This window comes from Salmo trutta, chromosome 15 (genome assembly GCF_901001165.1).
Source record: "Salmo trutta chromosome 15, fSalTru1.1, whole genome shotgun sequence".
NCBI classification, from domain to species: Eukaryota; Metazoa; Chordata; class Actinopteri; order Salmoniformes; family Salmonidae; genus Salmo; species Salmo trutta.
The window spans coordinates 33205839-33230917 of NC_042971.1; the positions used below are offsets into that span (position 1 = coordinate 33205839).

The following is a 25079-nucleotide window of genomic DNA, read 5'->3' on the forward strand; positions in this document are numbered from 1 at the left end:
TATGGTGTAGGTCAAATAAACATGCCAAAATAAGGTCCTAGTATCTCTTTGCCAAAAAACTTACTTTGTATGGGGGCATGGAGGGGCGTCGAGGCGAGATGTCAAACACCTGCTATTGCAAAACTGTTTGGGGTCTGATTAGAAGGGGTGGGGGCATGTCATTGGTCAGAGACAAACTGGACCAGACCCAGAACATGATAGATAAGGGGACCACAGCTGTGATGTCATCGCCATATGTAAATGAGCTGGTGGCCTTAAAGGAGACCATTCCAAGCTGTCAGGGGTCTGTGAACAACCTGGTGCTGTTGGAGATGTGCTGGTGGTTGGAAACCAGAGCAGCGTGTTAAGAGCACCATCAACAGCCTTAAATAACACTTTGTTCTTCAAGAGGAGACTGAGGACAACGCAGACAGGACAGATGTGGAGGTGAGCACTTAAAGGCCTATTCTGTGATATTTACAGACGTTTTTGATCACCTAACCAAGTCACTAAACATCTAATGCTGTCGGTTGTGCTTCATTTGAAAATGGATAATTAGGGGAGAGCTGATGTTTAGAGAAGGTCCTCTAGTATGCTGATCTGCAAGTGTTTTTTTTTAGTTAACCACAACCAATTGCATCAAAGGAACGCATGTACACGCCATCGATATAATGCAATGTGGGACCTGCACTTGGTTAGTCTTGTAATAGGACTCCTCAAAAAGATTTGGACATCTGACATTTCTGTGGATCACGCATGCATTTTATGTCTGGGAAAATATAATGTAATTCTAGAATATAGCATGCATATTGTATTCATACCCAGGGTGGTTGACTTCTCAATGTTAACACATTAACAACATATTGACTCTAACCTGTTTCTCTACATTGGTTTGTGTGTGTTTAATATGTAATATCCATTCTCTTTTTTCCAACAGGTTTATTCATTTAGGTAAAGTCATCATGGGACATTGTTTGTTGGTCTTGTACCCTGGACAGGATATCATCATATACTGTAAGTTCGTTATGGTGACACTACAGTATAGATGATGTACTATCCAGGGTCTCATTCCCCCTTCTAGCCACTATCAGCACCCACACACACTGTTGATGGTTGGAAGCTAGAGGGTGGCGATCAAACCGTTACCATTACTGAGTTTTAGCAATGGTAAGGGTTCTATTGACACCTCTCAATGTCATAGCTACATTTGTACACACGCAAACGGACGGACAGACGCTGCTAGCGGTTGGAAGCTAGAGGGTGGCGATCAAACCGTTACCATTACTGAGTTTTAGCAATGGTAAAGGTTCTATTGACACCTCTCAATGTAATAGCTACAGTAGTACACACACAAACGGATGGACAGACGCGGTTGGAAGCTAGAGGGTGGCGATCAAACCGTTACCATTACTGAGTTTTAGCAATGGTAAAGGTTCTATTGCTGCTTCTCAATGTCATCTGGAGTTGCGATAAAGGAAACTAAAAACGGGTGGACTGGACTTTTCTTCCTTGCAACAAGGAGCATTTGTTTACAACAAATTAGTAATACCAAGAACCAGAATTGTGTATAAGAACTGATTTAGATATTTTAATTTTAAGGTGTTTGTTGACTTGTGAAATAAATGTTTTAATTCAAAACCAAATGACTATCAATGTCTGGGTGTACATCTTACTCTAAAGGTGGAATACTGTACCAAGGTTACCACCTTAATGCATTTGCAGGTTACACATAAAATTGTATGAATGTTTAGTTTATGTATAATTTCATATACACAGTGTACAGCTTTTAAAGGCAGTTTGTTTGTCTAATCTGAGATCACGTCTAGCATTCTACACAAGTTAGCAGGGTAAATGTCAGTAATCAATGGAGAGCAGCTGTTTCTGTAAAGAGTAAACATACATCACAGCTCTCTCTGTCTCTTCATTGAGACACTCCAGCCTTTCCTCTCTTCTCCGCTCTTTGCCCTTCCTTTAGGCCACACACTTGTTATTCATCAAGACAGCCTGGATAGAGAAAGAAGCTCAGAGCAAACTCACAGGGAGGGGGAGAACTGAACCTAATCACTATTATCTGACCCATTTTACAAGCAGGTTAGCGCTCCATTTTGCCTTCCATTAAAGAGTTGACAATTCAGTTCTCGGGCTGAGTTTTGCTATGAGAGAGACAAAAGAAAGAGCGATAGAAATGGAGGCTTGAGGGGACTGCAATTCTATGGGCAGCTGAACAAGAGAGTGCGAGACAGAGATAGGCAGGGGCTGGGTAGAACAACAGGGACATTCGACAGACAGAACATGACTGTGCTACTCCCAGTTCAATTATCAGCAGGCCAGGCTAGCAGAGGTCTACTGCCAAGGGGAAGCTTCTGGAAGCCCATGATAAACCAGCAACCTTTTCACGGCCCAACCGCCACCACAGACACTCCACATCAAAATATAGCTGTTTAATTAAGAGGTCAAAATTGAAATTAAAAGAAAATGTTACAGAAGCTCTGAAAGGAAAAACAAATATCTGCAAGTCATCTTTTATTTAAGAAGAATGCTTATGCAAGAACACAGTATGCTGACCCTTGAGAGAAATGACTGTAGATGAGGCTGGGACCAAGTTCCAGGGGAGAGAGCGCTGTCTCTCTGTTTATGATAGCTCTCTCACTAGCTGACTCATGATGAGCCTTTACAAGGTCTCAGCAGCACATTTTAGCTACAGGTCTGTCCAAAACCTATTCCCCCTCAGGAAACTAAAAAGATTTGGCATGGGTGCTGAGATCCTCAAAGGGTTCTACAGCTGCAACATCGAGAGCATCCTGACTGGTTGCATCACTGCCTGGTATGGTAACTGCTCGGCCTCCGACCGCTTGGCACTACAGAGGGTAGTGCGTACGGCCCAGTACATCACTGGGGCTAAGCTGCCTGCCATCCAGGACCTCTACACTAGGCGGTGTCATAGAAAGGCCCTAAAAATTGACAAGGACCCCAGCCACCCCAGTCATAGACTGTGCTCTATACTACTGCATGGCAAGCGGTACCGGAGTGCCAAGTCTAGGACAAAAAGGCTTCTCAACAGTTTTTACCCCCAAGCCATAAGACTCCTGAACAGGTAATCAAATGGCTACCCGGACTATTTGCATTGTGTGCCCCCCCCCCCCAACCCCTCTTTTACGCTACTGCTACTCTCTGTTCATCATATATGCATAGTCACTTTAACCATATCTCATGTACATACTACCTCAATCAGCCCGACTAACTGGTGTCTGTATGTAGCCTCGCTACTGTATATAGCCTCGCTACTGTTATTTCTCACTGTCTTTTTACTGTTGTTTTTATTTCTTTACTTACCTATTGTTCCCCTAATACCTTTTTTGCACTATTGGTTACAGCCTGTAAGTAAGCATTTCACTGTAAGTGAAATGCTGTTGTATTCGGCGCACGTGGCAAATAAACCTTGATTTGATAGTCAAGAAGTAGAAACCAGTCAGATCTTTCCTCGAAAATAGTGAGTCCAAGTGTTCATTTCCTATTCACAAGGCCACCATAAAACTGTCCCCCAGATGATCATAATACTCAGTTTATCATAATCCTCGTCAGTTCTTCACCTTCACAGAGAGCCTCAGCTTGACCTCCCTGAGGAACACTGTGCTCAGGTCGTCTCCAGCCTCTCTGGCTATCCTGGCAACCATCTGACCAGCCTGGCCAATCACCATTTTCTGTCATCAGGAGAAATGAAGGACAGAGGAAATACAGTATATTAATATGAGCATGCGTTTCAATATGTCAATGTTTTAAGTCCACAAGAGGGCCACAGTTACCATAGCAGATATGAAGAATGTATACTGTAATAATCACTAGGACCTAACTAAATATACAGTAAATCAATGATTTTCAACTTTGTCGTCATTCCCTTAGCTGAATAAAAACCTAGAGAGCAGTCTGGTGCAGGGGTCAGGTTTGAATCACTTTGAGCACTGCTGCACCAACGCAGATGTAGGCTCACATTCATCCAGTCTGTCTGCCATTAAAAATGTATGGTTTAAAAAGGAGTGCTCAAATATTTACAAGGTATTACAGGCTAAAGAAGACTCCAGGCATAGTGACTTGAACCTCATGAGTCTGAGGACACAGTTTATCTACACATGTAACTATCAGTATGAGAACACATGGCAGAGCAGCTTCATATCTCCAACATTAGGTGGAGATGGGTGTGACGGGACACAGATCAGTTGGCCTAAACTCCATTTCAACTCAGAAAGTAAACTGAAATTCCAATTTTCCTCATTGCTCAGAATTGACATTTTCAATTGACTTCCTGAATTTACTAAATTGAAGTGGAATTGACCCCAACCCTGATAGAGATATCACGTAGAATCAAGCTGTAGACTCACCATGGGGATGTGATTTTAAGGGGGGAGGAAAATAAGTCAAAAAAGAGCCGGTTCAGATGAACTGTCTATCGACACATTGACAGGTCTATGTGAAGGGCCGAACCACAGACCGTGGAGCCTCGCTCCATCTACGAGAAAGTTCCCGGAGCTTTTCTTCTCGTCTTCATCTCCTTCCACTGATGGCTTCTCACGTGTTCATTAGTAATGTAGTTAGGTTGGTAGTGGTGCTCCTTGACATGTTTCACAACAGGGGACATATCGAAATCTACATTGAAAATAGTACTGAGAAATGCAGCACACTTACCATGTGACTTTCTTTCTTCACATACAGTTTTACTGCTATATCCAGCTCTCCATTCTCCCTGTCGTGCCACAAGTCAATGGCCTGCAATTGCGAGAAATAAAAAGTGAATATAATTTCAAAGGTAGTACTACCATGAGTATTTCTCTATATGTGCTACAACATCTATATCTGGCACACAGATAGATATTAGGGGCTAAAGAGTCAGTAATCATTGTGATTGGACACTGGACCTACAATACATCTCAAGCTGGGATGGGAGATAGTGCTTCACAGTTAAAATGGTTGACACATGCACACGCACAATATCTGCATATGGCTATATGAGTGCAGTGAATTGTCTGGCTCTGCAGTCTGTGTGTGTCTGTAATGACGAGTCACCTGCGTCATTGTGTAAGGGACTTCTTTGGGCAGATATTCCAGAAGCTTCTCTCTGACAGTGTTGGTGCAGATCTCCTCAGGAGTCTGATCCGTCAGGACATCACTGTGGTATTGCCAAGACCCAGGCTTTGCCCCCACTACTAGGTATCTCTGTAGAGCAGACAGACAGATGTCAACAGCAATTGTTAATGGTTAGTTAAGTGTTAAACATCAACATATCTAGAATTGATGTCCATGGCTTTCAAATAACTCAAATAATTCTACAATAAATGTACTTGTCAACTTAGTATTAGATACATTGCTTCATAAGTCCCTATATCACCATATGCTAACATTACCTTCAGTGTCTCCACATCCTCTCCATCCACAGCAGAGACCATGAAGACATCCTTGAAGTGAGCCCAGCCCTGTTGGGTCTTCAGAGCCCTAAGCTGCTCCTTACTCAGCCCTGACAAGGCCTCACTGCCCTCACCATCAGCCACATCACCCCCCGGCTTGTCCTCATCTCCAGACCCTGATGTCCGAGCCTCCCTGTCTGTCCTCCTCTCAGCCCAGGGGGGCTTGATCACCCTGCGGACCTGCAGCTTCCGGCCGTTCACCACTCCACATGTCAGATCTGCTGTGATCTCCAACAACCTGCTCTTGCTCTTCAGCAGGTCAACCTGTGCCATACACATTACACGGTTCATGTGCCAATTCATGTAGTAGACAGTTCCTAATTTATTACATCATAATAATGCATAATATCATATGACAACCATGATCTCACCTCAGTACATATGATCAGTTATTATTGACAAGGCCATGGAGAGGATGAGGTTTGCATGCATGTGATAAATAAGTTGTACCTTATTGAGAACTAGGACTGCTGGGACATCTGGGTGTTGGGTCAGGCATTTCAGGACCTCAAAGTCTAGCTTGTTGCAGGCCCACTTGTCTGACACATCTACCATTACCACCACTGAAGCAATAACAACAAGAAGAGGACATTAACATGATGGCATAGGCCAGTGACACTCACGCATAATCCTATATATACATGCCAGATCCACTTGTGTCAATGCAGTGCATCGACATCTGCCCACAAAATTATTTATTTAAAAGGAATTGTGAAAATGTATGGGACCACATGCATTTTGGGGACCACATACTTGGGGACCACATACTAGACTGTCTGAAAAGCAATGGGCGAGTTATGACCGATCATCTGAGTGCCCGAAAAGTTGCAAAAAAGTGAAGAGTCATGCAGTACCAAGACCAGCTTCCTTGACTGTATTCCAAGGATCCTCGAGGAGAGACTTCTCCAGCTGGTGCCTGTGGAGAAGATAAATAGCACCGTTGGAAATTCACCTATTTCGTTTTATCACTATAATACCACAGTAATGAAACCTGTGTAACAAATCACCTCTTGACTTTTGTAGGTGTAGTGAGTCCAGGAGTGTCCAGTAAAATCTAGAGAGAGAATGTATAAGTACGCATGTACAACTTTGGTTATCTAATACGTCTAAAGTTTGTATATTGAACAGATACTGTACATAATGTAAGACTGCCCTGAAAAACAAACAAACCCTTGCCAAATTGCTGCTATGCTAAATGCATGGTCTGTGAGCTGATTCTCACTTACAATTTGTGTGTCGTCTTCTGTGAGAACGCCAAGGGCACGGGCCCGTGTGGTGTGCACTTTCTTGGAAACAGCAAACACCTATGATCATGTTCAGAGAAACTGGTGTTCATGAAAATACACTCCAGACTGACTCATGATGTGTATGTGTACAACTTAAAGTGAAGAAACTGCCCAGTACAATAAGGTTAAGTACCTTTCTGCCAAGCAGTTGGTTGGACAGTGTGGACTTCCCAGCATTTGGGGCACCAATGATGGCCACTCTTAAAACCTTTGAGTTCTCTGGTTGATCTGGATCCTTCACCAGCAATGATAATTGTTCAGCTGAAACGAGAGTTTAGGGGTTGACTTATCAGAAGTATGAGTAAAATATGAAATACATAATACAGATCTACAGAATACAAGGGCATATATATATATAATATTCTTAGACATTCATTCAGTACGCAGCATTTGGACAAGGCGAAACTGTACTGCGATGCCCTAAACCCGGAGGTAACCAACTCTTTTATTTTCAGAGGCAGCAGTTGTGATTACCGCTGTCGGGCAGAACTGAGGCTGGATAGTGATAATGAGTGTCATCTGTCTCCGCTTTGCCTTTCGCCAGTCTGCTCAAAAACGCATCCGATGTAATAAAACAGGCAGGAGTGAAGCGAAAACCGTGTCCATTATTGGTCCCTGGAGGACGGCCAGCCCATCCTAAACCAAAGCAACAGAGACATCGAGATTATCACCATCACTGCGTAGATTTGCCAGGTAATTTATACAACTGTTATGCCTAACGTTAGTTTACAATGACGCACGAATCTGACCTTTTTTCAAACTAATTATAGCTAAATTACATGTATGTAACCTGACGTCAATAGACCAATTTCCTCAAAATGTAATAACTAACGTTGGCTGACTTTATCTGATCAGCTAGCCAGCCGATAATAAGGTATGGCTGTCATGCCTGACAAGAAAATATAATAAGACATTTGTTTCGGACAGAATTAAGTATATTTATGGGTAGGGGAAAGGCTATTACATTTGCATGATCACTTATTAATTTGAGATATTAAATCTAGTTTAGCAGATAAGGTAGATGACTGACCCGTTCGGAGAAACGGTGACGCATTTGCCAGTGGCGCAGACACGTTAGCAACTCTCCGAACACGTAAAGATTTCCCGAAAATCGAGATACTCACACGGAAAGCCATTTATGATATAAACTTATCTGGCCGAGCTATCGCTGAAATTCCAACATACTTCGGTGACTATACGAAACGCAAGGTTACTTCATGGCAGCATGATCTCTTACGTTCACATTGAACAAGGGGCGCAGCCATGATGGACAAACCAAAGAGTGGTTTTGTCTTGGAAGAGTGTCCGCTTGGTGATTGTGGCGAGCATTGGCTTTACTGCCCCCTAGCGAATAAGAGGAAGAAACGCCAGTGATCTTTCTTGGCTTCTGACGCCATCTGTCAAATGCTCTCAACCCCAATCGAAACTGGTTAAAGCAATTTTGGAACACAATATGGAAAACCACATAACATAGAGAAGGAGCACATTACATTCATGATAAATAATTTATCTTCTGAGCCATTGCTATTGGCCATAATAGCAATCTCTCTGCAATTGATCTCTGGCAAAATAATACTCAACTGAAAGTAAATTAACTTGAACTTTTAATGATAATATAGGCCTATGGATCATCAAACTGATAAAAATGGCTTGATAATATACATGAAAAATATAGCAACAGACTAGTCTGCCATTACAGATTGTCAGTCCAAGTGGGCTATGTGTGTACACCTTCCAGCTGACTTGTTTACCCCTGGGGGTGCCCACATGCACCAGTTTGGAAAAACACTGTAGTCGAAACACCCTGGGCTTTAGGATTTAAAGCAATGCGTTATCATGGGGAATATGCAGCAAAGATGCCAAAATGGCCTTGCTTACTCATTTCAAGTTTTTAATGTCACATGCATTAGTACAGTGAAATTCCTTTCTTGCAAACTCAATTTACCACAAGAAATTTACAAACAGGGGATTTGATCATCCAAAAGTCTGCACTAAGGTTAATTTGAGAATAGGGGAGTGTATTTGTAGTTGATATATTGATTTGTTCTATTTTATTATGTTGTTTTCATTCTCATCGCAACTAAAGCAAGAGAGAGCAGATGTTTCTCCATAGTCCTTTAAACATGCCGGCTGCTTGTTAGTCCTCCAGGACCCACTCAGGGCGGAACAAACACCTCCACTGGGAAGAATGATGAAGGATATCGGATAGCTCACAATCTGTCATAATTTAACTGAAAACTCTGCCGAAAAAGAGGGAGCAGCAAAAATAGAGCCTTTAGCAGACACTCACTGTAGAATAGACTTTTAATGGAACTAGAAACTAAAGGATATTTGAGGATCAGTATGTTTGAACTGAGCTCTCTCTCTCTCTCTCTCTCACTCTCACTTTCAAACACGCATGCATTCACGCACAGCCACACATTCATTCAAGGCCATTGCTCCCTCAGGGCTTTCCTCACATGGCCATCAGAGTTCTTTCTATGACTGCATTAACTTTGGCCTTCAAAAAGGGAAAGGGCTCTCTCCAAAAATAACAAAATGAATGTGCCTGCAAACCATTTACACAAAGGGAAAGGGCTCCCTCCAAAAAGAACAAAATGACTGTGCCTGCAAACCATTGAATTATCAATTGTAGAGCCCATGTTGCCATTTAAAGTGCACTTGGAATAATGTCATAGAAGATCAAATCAAATCAAATGTTATTTGTCACATACACATGTTTAGCAGGTGTTATTGCGTGTGTAGCAAAATGCTTGTGTTTCTAGCTCTAACAGTGAAGTAATATCTAACAGTAATATCTAACAATTTCACAACAATACACACAAATCTAAAGTAAAGGAATGGAATTAAGAATATATAAATATTGGGCGAGCAATGTCAAAGCGGCATAAACTTAGATACAGTAGAATAGGATAGAATACAGTATATACATATGAGATGAGTAATGCAAAATATGTAAACATTATTAAAGTGACTAGTGTTCCATTATTAAAGTGGCCAGTGATTCTAAGTCTATGTATATAGGGCATTAACCTCTAATGTGCTAGTGATGGCTATTTAACATATTTTAACAGTCTGATGGCCTTGAGATAGAAGCTGTCAGTCCCAGCTTTGATGCACCTGTACTCACCTCGCCTTCTGGATGATAGCGGGGTGAACAAGCAGTGACTTGGGTGGTTATTGTCCTTGATGATCTATTTTCTGTTCTGGTTCATTTTCCAATTCATTCAAATTCTCTATCTTGCATCTGTGATGTTTGATAGCAGTAATGTTTCTTAATTGTCATTGACAATGGAGCCTTGAACCTTCCCCAAAACATACAGGGAATTCCATTCCTCCTGCTCCTCTATGTTGACTCCAGGCGGAAAGTAACTTATGTCACATCAAATTTACCCAGAATCTCCTATAGCAGTCAGACTAGCATTAGATGTGCAGTAACAGGCAGGTGCTAGAGTGATGCTGTCAACCTTGCTGCTGGTGAGGAATAACACAGTTGATGATATAATAAGCTTGCGACATGAGCATGTCAAGAGGGAGCTGTAAGAGAAGGCAGGCAGGAGCTGCCAATGCAACCGCGCATTCACCAATCCATTACAGATGATTGCAGTCAGTAACACAATACAGCAGCTGCAACTGCCACATCCTCTATAAGGCCTTCATCAAAGTACTTTTTAAGTAATAATTTAGCCCCCACCACCACTGAAAAAAACACCCACCAGGTCACATACTGCAGATGCTCAGATTTTAATTTTTTTATTTATTTAACCTTTATTTAACTAGTCAAGTCAGTTATGAACAAATTCTTATTTACAATGACGGCCTAAAGAAAAAAGTAATAGTCAATCTAGACTTGCAATCAATAGGACTTGTCTGTGAGGTGGATCGATAATGCCTTCCTTTCAAAAATCATCAATCATGTCGGCTGTGAATTTAAAAAGCGTAATTAGGTACAGCGTTCTTAAACATCCTGTATTGACATTCTTCTGGGGCAGGAGAAAAGACACCATTCTGCATCATTAACTTTACTATGGCCTGATGGTGCCCACTGCTGTGCTGCTACTTCCCCATCCCCAGCTGACGCCACTGTGATTGGGCTTTCAGACAGAGCTCTCCCCCCTGGGCCCATCTCACTTGATGGTGGTGGTGTGTGGATGTAGTAATGCTTGCAGGCTAGGCAGGATTTGGCTTGGGGCATTGTAATAGTCTGGTCTGTATGATAACCAAGGCATTTCCATGTCTCATAGAATCTATATGGATCCTAAATAGACACAATCAGTTATATCATATACTTGCTAATTATAATAATTTATGGTAAAGTAGTATTGCTGATTCAAATCACCATTCAATATTTTTTAAATGTTGCCTATATAACTTGTTTTGTTGTTGTCTTTCCCCCAGCAGAAAGATATTAATTCCTATATCACAAATGTATCATTACCTGCCTCTCAACAGACATGATGGCAGACATGATGGTATATACTATACAATGGAATGATACATTCTCTCAATGTATGACTGCCATTTTCTCCAAGCCTCAAAATGGTATCAATAATGGGGGAGCAGCGGGCAGGTGGGTGGATGTAAAGGGGTCATTTATTTCATTTGTTACAGATATACAGTACCAGTCAAAAGTTTGGACACACCTACTCATTCAAGGGTTTTTCTTTATTTTTTACTAATTTCTACATTGTAGAATAATAGTGAAGACATCAAAACTATGAAATAACACATATGGAATCATGTAGTAACCAAAAATGTGTGAAACAAATCAAAATATATTTTAGATTTTAGATTCTTCAAAGTAGCAACCCTTTGCCTTGATGACTTCTTTGCACACTCTTGGCATTCTCTCAACCAGCTTCACGAGGAATGATTTTCCAACAGTCTTGAATGAGTTCCCACATATGCTGAGCACTTGTTGGCTGCTTTTCCTTCACTCTGCGGTCCAACTCATCCGAAACCATCTCAATTTGTTTGAAGTCAGGGGATTGTGGAGGCCAGGTCATGTGATGCAGCACCATCACTCTCCTTCTTGGTCAAATAGCCCTTACATAGCCCGGAGGTGTGTTGGGTCATTGTCCTGTTGAAAAACAAATGATAATCCCACTAAGCGCAAACCAGATGGGATGGCGTATCGCTGCAGAATGCTGTGGTAGCCATGCTGGTTAAGTGTGCCTTGAATTCTAAATAAGTCACAGACAGTTTCACCAGCAAAGCACCCCCACACCATCACACCTCCATGCTTCACGGTGGGAACCACATATGCGGAGATCACCCATTCACCTACTCTGTGTCTCACGAAGACATAACGGTTGGAATCAAAAATCGCAAATTTGGATTCATCAGACCAAAGAACAGGCTTCCACCGGTCTAATGTCCATTACTCAAGTTTCTTGGCCCATGCAAGTCTCTTCTTATTATTGGTGTCTTTTAGTAGTGGTTTCTTTGCAGCAATTCGACCATGGAGGCCTGATTCACGCAGTCTCCTCTGAGCAGTTGATGTTGAGATGTGTCTGTTACTTGAACTCTGTGAATCATTTATTTGGGCTGCAATCTGAGGTGCAGTTGACTCTAATGAACTTATCCACTGAAGCAGAGGTAACTCTGGGTCTTCCTTTCCTGTGGCGGTCCTCATGAGAACCAATTTCATCATAGCTCTTGATGGTTTTTGCGACTGCACTTGAAGAAACGTTCAAAGTTCTTGAGATGTTCCATATTGACTGACCTTCATGTCTTAAAGTAATGATGGACTGTCGTTTCTCTTTGCTTATTTGAGCTGTTCTTACCATAATTTGGACTTAGTTTTTTGTGACTACCTTGTCACAACACAACTGATTGGCTCAAATGCATTAAGAAGGAAAGAAATTCGACAAATTAACTTTTAACAAGACACACCTGTTAATTGAAATGCATTCCAGGTAACTACCTCATGAAGCTGGTTGAGAGAATGCCAAGTGTGCAAAGCTGTCATCAAGGCTGTAACTACTACCAATTGGATACCATGAAATTGGGGAGAAAAGGGTGGCTACTTTGAACAACCTCAAATATAAAATAAGTGTAATACTTTTTTGGTTACTACATGATTCCATATGTGTTATTTCATAGTTTTGATGTCTTCACTATTACTCTACAATGTAGAAAATAGTAAAAATAAAGAAAAATCTTGAATGAGTAGGTGTCCAAACTTTTGACTGGTACTGTATGTCTTTGATTAGAGAATTCTTCATCAAATCACAAACCAAGGTGGGTGAAAGACTTGAACACTGGATTCTGTGTACATACAAATTATTTGGATTACTGTAATAAGCAAAGAATTGTAATCTAGTCTTGCAAATGTAGAAATATTAAATGATTTGGATTATTAAACTTTTGCTCAGTCAAATATTGTGTAGGCCTATTTACCAAGATGTTATGCATTGAATATTGACATCAATATGATCATGTTCCACACCACTGTTGTTGTCACAATAATGAAGGATATTAATAGTTGACCTTATAAAATGTTCTGGAAATGTTACGTAGAGCATTGCATTTCATAATTACAAGCATACGTTTATTAAATAGATTATGACATTTCTCCCATTCTTTTCTTGTTTCAGGTAGAAGATGTCCTTAATCACAGTTCTAGAACCAGCTAAGCCTAACCCTGACAAAACCTTAATCCATTATTTGGAAAATAAACCTAACTGATCTTAGATCAGTGCCTGGGAAGAACTTCCAGCTAGAAGACTGACTTGGCTGAAAAGGGTGTAATTGCAGATCGCAATTAGGGGCGTTTTCTGATATAGGCGTTTCTTGATATTAAGTTACACCCATTGATGCTCGCCATTAGTCAGTTGCCGTTTTTTTCGCGGGGACAACAGTTTTTGACAACTGTGGCATTGTAGCCAATGATGTGTATAAACCCTGGATGATTGAAAGGAGGCATTGTATTGAAGCCACCGCATAGCCATCTTGGAACTCTTCCGCAATTGTAAAAAATATTTTGGAAGCTATAGAAATGCATTTATTAATGTCTACGTTCGTTTTTTTACACGTATATTCTGTTACAGACATCTTAATGCATCCTTTGAAATTATATTATGTGAGCTTATATAATTATATGCACATTGTATGCACATTAGTATGCTCACATTTTTTTTTCTCATAGTATTTTTTTTAGAGAGTACTAATGTTGCTGTCCCCACTACAAAAAAGGACTTAAATACATGTAATGTTTTCCTTTAAACATTTAATTGAAATACTGTAGAATTACATTAATTCCTATGGAGGACTGCTCCTACTAAAGAGCTCCTACTCCTACTAATATGGCCGACCGGGGGCTTAAAAGTTCTCAATGGCCAATACATAGCATCATCAATCCAGTGTTTTATATATGTCATCGATTGTAGCTAAATCGAACCAAAGAGGAACAGGAAAAGAAAGGCCCAACTCGGCAGAAAATCTTCTTCGTTGTTTCGTCCACCACGCAAGGAGAGTGTCGAATTTGGTCAACAACAAAAATGTATGGCTTATTTGCAACGTGAGGTTTATTTAATCTAATATAAGTTTCATAATGCTTAAGTTGTTACGAGTGTACTGATATAAGTAGGACACGTGACATCGCAGCAATTTCAAAAAATATATATTTTACCTTTGTTTAGCCAGGCAAGTCAGTCACACACACGTGTTCAGCAGATGTTATTGCGGGGTGTAGCGAAATGCTTGTGGTTCTAGTTCTGACAGTGCAACAATATCTAACAATTTCACAACATATACCCAATACACACAAATCTAAGTAAAGGAATGGAATTAAGAATATATGACTATATGGAAGAGCAATGTCAGAGCGGCATAGGCTAAGATACAGTAGAACAATACAGTAGACAATGCAGGCGATTAACGTCAACAACCCTCATCAAATATTTAAAAAATGATTACAATAATGAGATGTATCCACCAATCCAAAGAAAAGATAGGAGGGAGTTAGACGGCTTTGTGGACAACGACTCACATTGTTAGGGCGGAGAGACATGTATCTTGTCAGTATATCCATAATCTTTGGCCTAACCTTGATCCTTTTCCTAAACATAACCTCAGTCTCCTAATCTGCCATGGCTAATTCACCTAACCTGTTACGCTAATTATCCAAACCTGGCACGTTAATTATCCTAACCTGGCACCTTAGTTATCCTAACCTGCTAGCTATGTAAACAAATTACCTGTCGAGAAACCGTCAGTCTCATAACACCGGAACTGACCAATGGCAGGTATCAATGGGCGTTTCCTGATATCAGTGAATACTCATATCAAGAAACGCCCCGAATTTTGGTCTGTAATTACACTATATTGACTTGGCTGGGTGCTGAGAAATTTGCGCATGCGCCGGAAGTTGCTGCCGCAGACAGCAGCAGTACAACAGCAAAAAATCTGTTTTTGAATTTGTAAACCATGATGATTTTTTAAGCAGTGCCTTTCGAGGAGGTACATGGAGAGTAAGTATTTCTATCAAATATGAGATTTCATTCATCATTGGAAGGTAATTACTTGTCATAAGTGTGTGCAAAGCCGAGACGGCAACAAAGGAGTCATTCTAACGTTAGCTATCAATCCGCTAGCTCTGTGTTTCATTAGTTAACGTTAGCTATCTGTTAGTTAGCATGCTAACTGCTGGCTATTGATATTGCACTAGCAACACATTTGATTAAAAGCCTCTCCTTTGTTCAAATAACTCTGAATTCAAGCTTTTGGCATAACGAGAGACTTCAGTTTTCACTCTTGAATGTGTCAACTAGCCAGCATTATGTCAGCTAACTAATGTTGATGATATGTCAATCATAATTGAATGGACTGTAAGATGGGTGAACTGTTACGGCTGAACTGTTACCTTTACATTATATTCTAACTAAATGAATTATGCATTATCTTACGTTATTACCTAACCATTTTGTGGTACATGTGCCATTTAACTATCTACCGTAATCAATTGGTTAACTAGAATATCAGGAATGTCTTTACTTTGCCTTTCTTTATTGTGCCACAAGCTAATTGCTTTCAATTAGACGCAGGTTGATTTTCATTTCGCTGATTAACGAGTCAACTATGTAGTTTACAAGCCTGCCACCTCCTTCAAATATTCTCATCTCGGCGAGGGGCGAATAGCGGCTGTGTTGTTCTATTGTGGGGGATGGATATTGAATTGATTGCCAGCATTATACATTTGGACAACCTGCCGCTGGTGGGTGGTCCAGATCGAATTTGTTGTGCGTATAGTAGGCAGTGTGGTGCCCCATTGCTGTGCTCCTTTGATCAGACTTTGAATCATCCAGTAGCCATCCAAGAGAGAAATTAGTGACCCTTTTATGTGGGGTCTGTCTCTGTGGGGTGGAGGCTGAGCGAGAGACCGGAGAAGCACCTGACTTAGCTAATAACAGTGGCCTTTGAAACAAGACAGGGGGCGGGTATGCGTCAATGCCACCATATCGTGATTGATCTGACAGTCAACAAGCGGTTTGAACGTGATGTCAGCAAGTGTTAGTATTTTGTATGGCTTCTTTTCCGATGTTCTATAATGGCTACTATCTTTTTCATACACAGACTCTCAGTATTGTTGCTTTCTTGCTGTTCAGCCTGACTAAAATCTACCTCGACAACCCAGCTTTTAGTTGTCTCTCTTTACACATCAACATATTATTAGTTTGTGCAGGATGAGTCCAAAGTAAACACTGGTGGAGTTCCTTTTGCAAGGCATGGTGCCCTGGGTGGGCGGAGTTAGTACATTTTAGACAGTTCCGTTGGTTCTTAAGTGAAATCTCCACCTCGTCTTGCACAAACCAGTGAGAGGTTTGGTAAGGTAACAAAAGGTTTACATCATGCTCATCTGGCAGCCACACGACCTTGCGCACGGAATCCCTACTCTTTTTACATTGGAGAAAGCTATTTGATTGGTAAACATGCTGGCAGTCTTCCTGATTTGATGAGATCCAATCAGGATGAACCAAAATGTGACTTCCGTGTTGAGGGAAAAAAGGGTACATATATATGGGCAGAGTTGAGGGCGAGAAAGGGGGATGTTTCAGCCTGTGTGCCTCGACAGATCTGGTTTAGGTGGCTCCTCATTACAAAATGTGGATTTTATTCTGCTGCAATTCTGGAAATCTATTACGATGCATTTTTAGCAGATGGAATCTTTGCTGTGTTTGTGCGGATTCATCAAATACCACCCATGATCAATTGGAGCCTGGAGTAACGTTACGTTTTTGTCAAATGGTCAGTTTTATTCTGTTACTGCTCAGCTACTTGTGCTGTCAAAATAACATCTCAGTTTTGCACTGTCTTGTGTGATGGGATGTAGGCCAATTGCTGTTGCGTCATTATTCTGATTAACGGTTGTCTTTTATTCATTGTTGCAGAACCACTGCAGTTTATAATAGTGTAATACATCTGTGATTTAATATCAGTGGTGATGACATGGGGTGTGATTTTTGTCACTAATGTACAGTTGCTGATCACAAATTAAAATGTCAGTGTCCTCCAAGAGGTTGTATAATGTAGCAGTGTTATGTCCTGTCCTTACTCGTGGAGTCTGGCACTTCTTTAAAGTGCATTTCCTTTGCCGACTGCCAGAGTGGTTATTTAATTTACAACAGAGAAGATCTAATCGTTCTGCTCTCTGATATCTTCTGCTTACTCTGTCAAAAATGAGAGCTTGACATTAGTTCGCCCGAGAGTGCTGTTTTACATCGTTGCGCAGTTGCCCTACATTTTCCAAAGGGTGAATAATTACATTTCAGACCCTTGTTTCCTGAGAAACGCAGGCTCCTTGACTCAGTGCAATTATCGAGTATTGTAAGGAATAATTTTGTTGTCTGGGTGCTACGTTTCCATCACAATGAAGAGCCATTAAAGTGATTTAACATTCTTCAATGAATCCCAGACAGTTTTGTCTTGATGCTCAAGAGTCAAGACGATTACATTTGTGATGCAGTACTACTCTATTTGTTCTCATTTCAAGTTTAGAATTATGATGGCTCAATGGTTGGACTAGGACATGCATAGAATGGAAATGCTGTCTAAATTTGCTTTAATGTATTAAAACATCTTGATGAGAAAATGAAATTATTATTATCCCCACTCATACATTATCATATTATTGAGCATATTATTCATCATGTTATTTTCTTTACAGGCTCTGCTCTTTCAAATAGCATTGCTTTGTAACAATGCATTCATTATGAAGAGAGGGTGGCTAGATAAATGGGCTGTCATTTAGAAAATGCATTGTTCTCAAGTGCAAAGCACCACAATGCTTGGCGACCTATGCATGTGCTAATTAGCCAATGCAAGAAGACACCATACTGGCTTTATAAGTGTTTTCTAATGTTCATGTTTAATTGACCTGCAAGTGCAACATGACTTTAGCTGAGAGCAAATAAAGAGGAAAGCATGTTTGTCAATGTTTTTTTTCTTCATTAATCCACTTCAGCCTGGCGGAGCAATATAGTGGATATTAATCAGTGTGTAGAGTGGTTTAAATAAGAGGGCAGAAATGGTTAGCTAAAATCTCAAACCATGTAGCCTAAACTTTTCTTAATGAATTTGACTGACACATTCCCATATAAAGTCCACATGGTTTTAGTGTCAAATTTAAGGAAACTTGAAAGCAATTGGTGAGATATTTGACAATGAGGCTAATTTAGAAAATGAGAAACTTCAAGCATCCAATGGGATTCATTCACCATGATACTTAGCTCTAGATCAGGGGTGGCAACTTTGGTGGGGGCCACAGAAAAATCTGAACTCGTCATGAGAGGCCGCAGTTGCTCACTGCTCTGCTTACCCCCCCCCCCCCCCAAAATACTTTTAGTGGCCCCCCTCTTGACAGCGGAGAAAAAACAAAAGTTGGTTAATTTCATGCAATTCTACACTTTGCCATGGAGTGTTATAAGAACATTTTGCAGTTTTAAAGCAAGTTTGCTTCAATTCTTCACATTTTGCCATGGTGAAGAGAAGATTTACTAATTTCATAACTCATTTCATGCAATTCTACTCATTTTGCCATGGGGCGGAGAGAAATATTTTCAGTTTTTAATATGATAGCTGATTGAGACTGACAAAAAAATCTTTGGGGGCCCCCCCGGCTGGTAATTCGACCACGATAACAATTTTAGATAGCTGGCTGCTTAACTAATTTCGCAATCTGAAAACAAAATCCGTATATGGGCTAATTGACTATCAGTGACTGACATAACAAGAGAGACTGTGATGTACAACCAAATTTCGAAATTGCGCCTCATGAATGTATTCTTTCATGTCATACTCTTTCAACAGTAAATTGAGACCCGGGGGGGTGGGGGATTAATCCGAGGGCCTTCAAATGGGGGTCATGGGGGCCGCCAGTTGCCCATCCCTGCTCTAGATCTGACCTAATATTCAGCTGTTGCTAATGTATTTAATAATAGGTAATTGTAAGTGAAGATGATTGTTGCCTTCACAGAGTGTGACTCAGGTACACCACATCAGTGGACATTTTATGCTTCAAAAGATTCTGTACTGAGGTCAAAATGTAGGCTAGGCCTATAGAATCTCCATACATACTCATTTTAAGCAGTGGCAATGGAACACCGGATTACATCAAAGCCATGCTTAATTTTTCTGAGACCTCCAAGTTCTAGGCTATGAATAACAGATCACAGACAGAACTTGAGTCACTTTTCTGATGTTTCAGCTGATTTAAGATGCATTGATTAGTGGCAATTAGCATTCAGCACCCGCCAGTTTACTGTGAAATACAGTAGCAAAAAAACAGACTTTTATGTTGCAAGAATTTTCTGTGTGGAATAAGCCACTTGGCTGCTTATCATTTTGTTTTATTTTAAGCCAGTCATTTAATGTTGTGTTTTAGAGGCAAATGAACATTTTCTCCAAAACAATGTAGTCTACCAACACAATCACATTTTATCATCCTTTTCAAATTCTAGGAGAGGTTATGAATGTTAAATCACTTGCAGGTGTCTGTTTGGGTTTTGTGCGCATAAGATATTTTCTGTTTGCATAGCAGATGGCCTCAGGTGACTTGGCTTGTCTTACATGACTAACATTTTTGGAATATCATCCATTTGCACAGCGAGGCTACAGGCCACCCTCTTTTCCTGTACAGGAAGGTATTACGAATCTGATCTCTGAGGTGGCTACTAGCTACTGTCATTATTAATAACCCACCTCTGTTGAGCTCAGATCTCCAGCTCAGCTGACAAACCACTGTACCCCACATTCACCACACTTGAGTCCCTGCGCTTTTGGACTAGCTGTCAAGCCACACTGTTTTGTCATCCCTACCAGACTGGGTTCTTAAAAGGGGGTAGGTCAGGGTTTCTTAAACCTTTTCAGCCTGGTACCCAAATTAGAAATTCTATGTTTTCCTGGGACCCAAGCACATGAAAACATGCTCCCTTTTGGGGGTCAACCTCACAGGCAAACCATTTTAGTGGCCCTCCCTCTTGACGGCGGATAAATAAATTGAAGTTAAATGGATACTTAGGGAAATTGTGCAAGGAGGACGTTTATCTACTTCCCCAGAGTCATATGAACTCGTGGATACCATTTGTGTCTTTGTGTCCAGTATGAAGGAAGTTCGACTTACAATGCATTCGGAAAGTATTAAGACCACTTGTCTTTTTCCATTTTTTTTATTTTTAATTTTATTTTTTGTCTTTTTTTTTTTTTTTTACTATACAGCCTTATTCTAAAATGGTTTAATAGTTGTTTTCTCTCATCAGTCTACACACAATAACCCATAATGACAAAGCAAAACTGGAAATATGACATTTACATAAGTATTCAGACCCTTTACTCAGTACTTTAAGCACCCTTGGCAGTGATTACAGCCTCAAGTCTTCTTGGGTATAGCGGTACAAGCTTGGCACACCTGTATTTGGAGAGTTTCTCCCATTCTTCTCTGCAGATCCTTTCAAGCTCTGTTAGGTTGGATGCGGAGCGTCGCATAACTATTTTCAGGTCTCTCCAGAGATGTTGGATCGGGTTCAAGTCCAGGCTCTGGCTGGACCACTTAAGGACAATGAGACTTGTCCCAAAGCCACTCTTGCATTGTCTTGGCTGTGTGCTTAGGTTCACTGCTAGGTAAAGCCCTGCCTTATCTCAGCTCACTGGTCACCATAGCAGCACGCGCTCCAGCAGGTATATCTCACTGGTTACCCCCAAAGCCAATTCTTCCTTTGGCTGCCTTTCCTTCCAGTTCTCTGCTGCCAATGACTGGAACGAACTGCAAAAATCACTAGCTTTGAGCACCAGCTGTCCGAGCAGATCACTGCACCTGTACATAGCCTATCTGTAAATAGCCCATCCAACTACCTCATCCTATACTGTATTTATTTATCTTGCTCCTTTGCACCCCAGTATCTCTACTTGCACATTTAAAAAAAAAAAAAATATATATATATATATATTTCTGCACATCTACCATTCCAGTGTTTAATTGCTATATTGTAATTACTTCGCCACTATGGCCTATTTATTGCCCTACCTCCCTTATTCTGCCTCATTTGCACATACTGTATGTAGACATTTTCTACTGTATTATTGACTGTATGTCTGTTTATTCCATGTGTAACTCTGTGTTGTATGTGTCGAACTGCTTTGCTTTATCTTGGCCAAGTCGCAGTTGCAAATGAGAACTTGTTCTCAACTAGGCTACCTGGTTAAATAAAGGTGAAAAAAAAAATTGTCGTGTTGGAAGGTGATCCTCCGCCCCAGTCTGAGGTCCTGAGGGCTCTGGAGCAGGTTATCATCAAGGATCTCTCTGTACTTTGTTCCGTTCATCTTTCCCTCGATCCTGACTAGTCTCCCAGTCCCTGCCGCTGAAAAACATCTCCACAGCATGATGATGCTGCCACCATGCTTTACCATAGGGATTGTGCCAGGTTGCCTCCAGACGTGATGCTTGGCATTCAGGCCAAATAGTTCAATCTTAGTTTCATCAGACCAGAGAATCTTGTTTCTCATGGTCTGAGAGTCCTTTATGTGCCTTTTGGCAAACTCCAAGTGGGCTGTCATGTGCCTTTTACTGAGGAGTGGCTTCCGTCTGGCCACTTTACAATCAAGGCCTGATTGGTGGAGTGTTGCAGAGATGGTTGTGTTTCTGGAAGGTTCTCCCATCTCAACAGAGGAACTCTGGAGCTCTGTCAGTGGCCATCGGGTTCTTGGTCACTTCCCTGACCACGGTCCTTCTCCCCCGATTGCTCAGTTTGGCCGGGCGGCCAGCTCTAGGAAGAGTCTTGGTGGTTCCAAACTTCTTCCGTTTAAGAATGATGGAGGCCACTGTGTTCTAAGACCTTCAATGCTGCAGAAATGTTTTGGTACCCTTCCCAAGATCTGTGCCTTGACACGATCTTCTCTCGGAGCTCTACGGACAATTCGCTCAACCTCATGGCTTGGTTTTTGCTATGACATGCACTGTCAACTGTGGTACCTTTTTATATAGACAGGCGCGTGCCTTTCCAAATCATGTCAATCAATTGAATTTACCACATGTGGACTCCAAGTTGTAGAAACAACTTGAGGATGATCAATGGAAACAGGATGCACCAGCGCTCAATTTTGAGTATCATAGCAAAGGGTCTGAATACTTATGTAATTAAGGTATTTCTGTTTTTATATACATTTGCAAAAATATCTAAACCTGTTTTCGCTTTGTCATTATGGGGTTTTGTGTGTAGATAAAGATTTAATCAATTTCAGAGTAAGGTTGGAACGTAACAATGTGGAATAAGTCAAGGGGTCTGAATACTTTCCGAATGCACTGTAGTTCCAGGAGCCAATGCTAACTAGCGTTAGCGCAACTACCTCTAACTTCCCTCATTGCCAAAAATAAAAGTGTCCTTTTTAATTTCCTGTAATTCTACACATTTTGCCATGGGATGTAGAGAAAATAATGCTCTGAAAGCAAGTTTCTACACATTTTGCGATGGGGCAGAGGCAAAACGATGCAATTTTATAAAATAAATGATGCAATTCTACCTATTTTGCCATGGAGGTATAGAGGAAATTGTTTTCAGCTTTACCGATAATTTCCTGCAATTCTACACATTTAGCCATGACTTATGCCATGTTAATGATATTTGTGTGATGAGTGACTAACAAAATCAATGGTGGCCCCCTGGAAGTTTGTGGCCCCCTCGAAGTCAGTGCCCCTGGGCTCGTCCCATGCATGCCCATTCAGTATTCACTATGATTACTTCAAGTTTAGATATCTGGCTAGACTAATTTACCAATCTTTTTTTGTCTTGAGTGACTGCAAGTCTTGAGTGACTGCAGTTTTTCTCTTATGTCAGTCACTGACCGAGGCACAACCACATGTTGAAATTGCTAATTGTATTTGAATATTCTAACTCTCGGGATCTCAACTGGCCTACCCGATGTCGTGACTCACCATTAACATGTCACGACCCATACTTTAAGAAAGGTTGGGGTAGGTGTTTGGTTGTCTCTTACTGGGCAGTGAGTCACATGGAAGGGCTTAGAAACAAGAACAAGGGTCCGGTAGGGGGTAAAGGAAGAATGTGGTTTTATTAAACATCCCAATTAACAAGAGCGGTCCGGTTGGGGTTAAAGAAAGAATATGGTTGGATTTTATAAGTGGGATGTTTCAATCAGCTCCTTTAAATTCCAGTCAGAGGGCTGGTGCCTGTAGTGTCACGACATGGTTTTCAGAGCAGGTGATTAGCTTGCAGGGCTGAGGTTGTGCGTCTGCTGTTACATGGTGTTTGTTTGGTAATTCACATGGACGGTGTCATGTTGATGTTGTTCCATTAGGACAGCAGAGGGAATGAGCCTGATTAGAACTCTCTTCCAGTTTCAGTATCTTAGTTAGCCTGGTCCCAGATCTGGTCATAGGAGGTGGCAAGACAGCACAAACAGATCTGGGACCAGGCTATATCTTCGTAGTGTGTTCTGTTTTTCATGGGGATTTGTATGTTAGCCAGCAGGTGAAATTAGGTCAAAAAGTCCTCATCGTCTAGCTGGTAAAGCCTGCATAATCAGCCACACTCCACCCCACACCAGGCCCAATGGCCTCCAGTTGCATAACTTTGTACTATGAAGTTGTTTTGTCTTCAGCTTCAGGGCAATCACAGGAATCTAGACCCACACAGCCACACTACACTTCATTACCTCCTACCTATTTGTTCAACAACAACAACAGCAATGCAGTAGCAGGAGTGACAGTCCTTACTAAACTAGCACAGGGCAGGGCAACATGATCAGAGTTGCTGATCTGGCCTGGGTAGGTTTCCCAGTAGAGGCACTGGGGACATGAGGGTTGTTTGTGCCCCTTCCTCTATCTGACAGGAACAGTTAGAGGATGAGGCCAGTCTGATACGGTTATCTGTTTATGGCATGAGATAAGGCTGCCCGAATCGGATCACTGACCCGCCTCTCACCCACAACAGGCCCTCCTCCTAACAAGGGGCTGCCAGGCGAGTCACACATCATTCTGAGTAATCCTAAAAGATACCATTAGCAGGTCTGTACTTCTGCAACACAGGTTTTCCAGCAACTGTACAAAGTAAGAACAAATCTGGCAATTTATTGCAACGCAGAAATGGTTTTTAGTGTGATCTGGTTCGTATAATTCATTTTATTAATTTTAATGTATGTTTTAGAACGATATTCCAAATGCCTGTATCGCTCAAATCAAGTTTTTATTTGTCCACTTGTTCTCATGTTGTTTTTTTGGTCTTGTCTCCTTCTGCTGTGACTTTGCACGTTTCTATATACACACACCAAGCTCCTCCCAGTCCCTGCCACTCAGAACAACAAAGATGAAAGATGACTTCTTCCTCTCTGAAAACAAGCTGTTTCAATTCGCTATATGTATTTGAGTTTTTGTCCAACAGAATCGCTCATATGGACACCAAAACACATTGAGACATTTTTAGTGATGCACCGATGTTACGTTTATGACCGATATCCGTTATTTTCCTTGCCCAAAAAAACAATACCAATATTTAACATTTTAGCGCCCTTTTAAGCATTCTAGTACAGTTAAATAGTTAACACACACATGGATGCAGCAGTCTAAGGCACTGCATCTCAGTGCAAGAAGCATCACTACAGTCCCTGGTTCGAATTCAGGCTGTATCACGTCCGGCCGTGATTGGGAGTCCCATAGGGTGGCGAACAATTGGCCCAGTGTCGTCCGGGTTTGGCCGGGGTAGGCCATCATTGTAAATAAGAATTTGTTCTTAACTGACTTGCCTAGTCAAATAAAGGTTACACACACCACACTGACCAAAAAGTTATTTTGTTGGCATTTACGCATGTCCCCATTACCAGTAAAACATAATCAAAACCTATTTCTTTC

The 25079-nt window shown here is 41.2% G+C and overlaps 2 protein-coding genes and 1 long non-coding RNA gene across 9 annotated transcripts in view; 2 read left to right on the top strand and 1 right to left on the bottom strand.

The window, feature by feature from the left end:
• The first annotated feature begins 284 nt into the window (after positions 1-284).
• On the top strand, positions 285-2245 carry LOC115148840 (uncharacterized). Its single transcript, XR_003866753.1, has 2 exons — positions 285-426; positions 917-2245. It is a non-coding gene; the product is annotated as an uncharacterized LOC115148840 (long non-coding RNA).
• Positions 2246-3418: 1173 nt separating this feature from the next.
• Positions 3419-8013, bottom strand: eral1 (Era-like 12S mitochondrial rRNA chaperone 1). The gene is made up of 11 exons (XM_029691118.1): positions 7752-8013; positions 7196-7357; positions 6855-6982; positions 6662-6739; positions 6443-6489; positions 6290-6351; positions 5886-5998; positions 5376-5699; positions 5038-5187; positions 4660-4740; positions 3419-3680 (listed from the first exon to the last, which is right to left on the bottom strand). Exons 1-11 carry the CDS (start codon positions 7855-7857, stop codon positions 3558-3560), a joined length of 1374 nt encoding a protein of 457 aa, XP_029546978.1. The 5' UTR covers positions 7858-8013; the 3' UTR covers positions 3419-3557.
• fam222ba (family with sequence similarity 222 member Ba) overlaps positions 7291-25079 on the top strand; it is a 72012-nt gene continuing 54223 nt past the window's right edge. For 2 of the 7 annotated variants that reach the window (XM_029691116.1, XM_029691111.1), the window contains exon 1: positions 7291-7414. The gene's annotated coding sequence lies outside the window, so the exon portion shown is untranslated. Of the gene's footprint in view, positions 7415-15050; positions 15196-16165; positions 16970-25079 lie in introns of those variants that run through there. The other 5 variants (XM_029691110.1, XM_029691109.1, XM_029691117.1 and 2 more) reach the window with 3 other exon arrangements.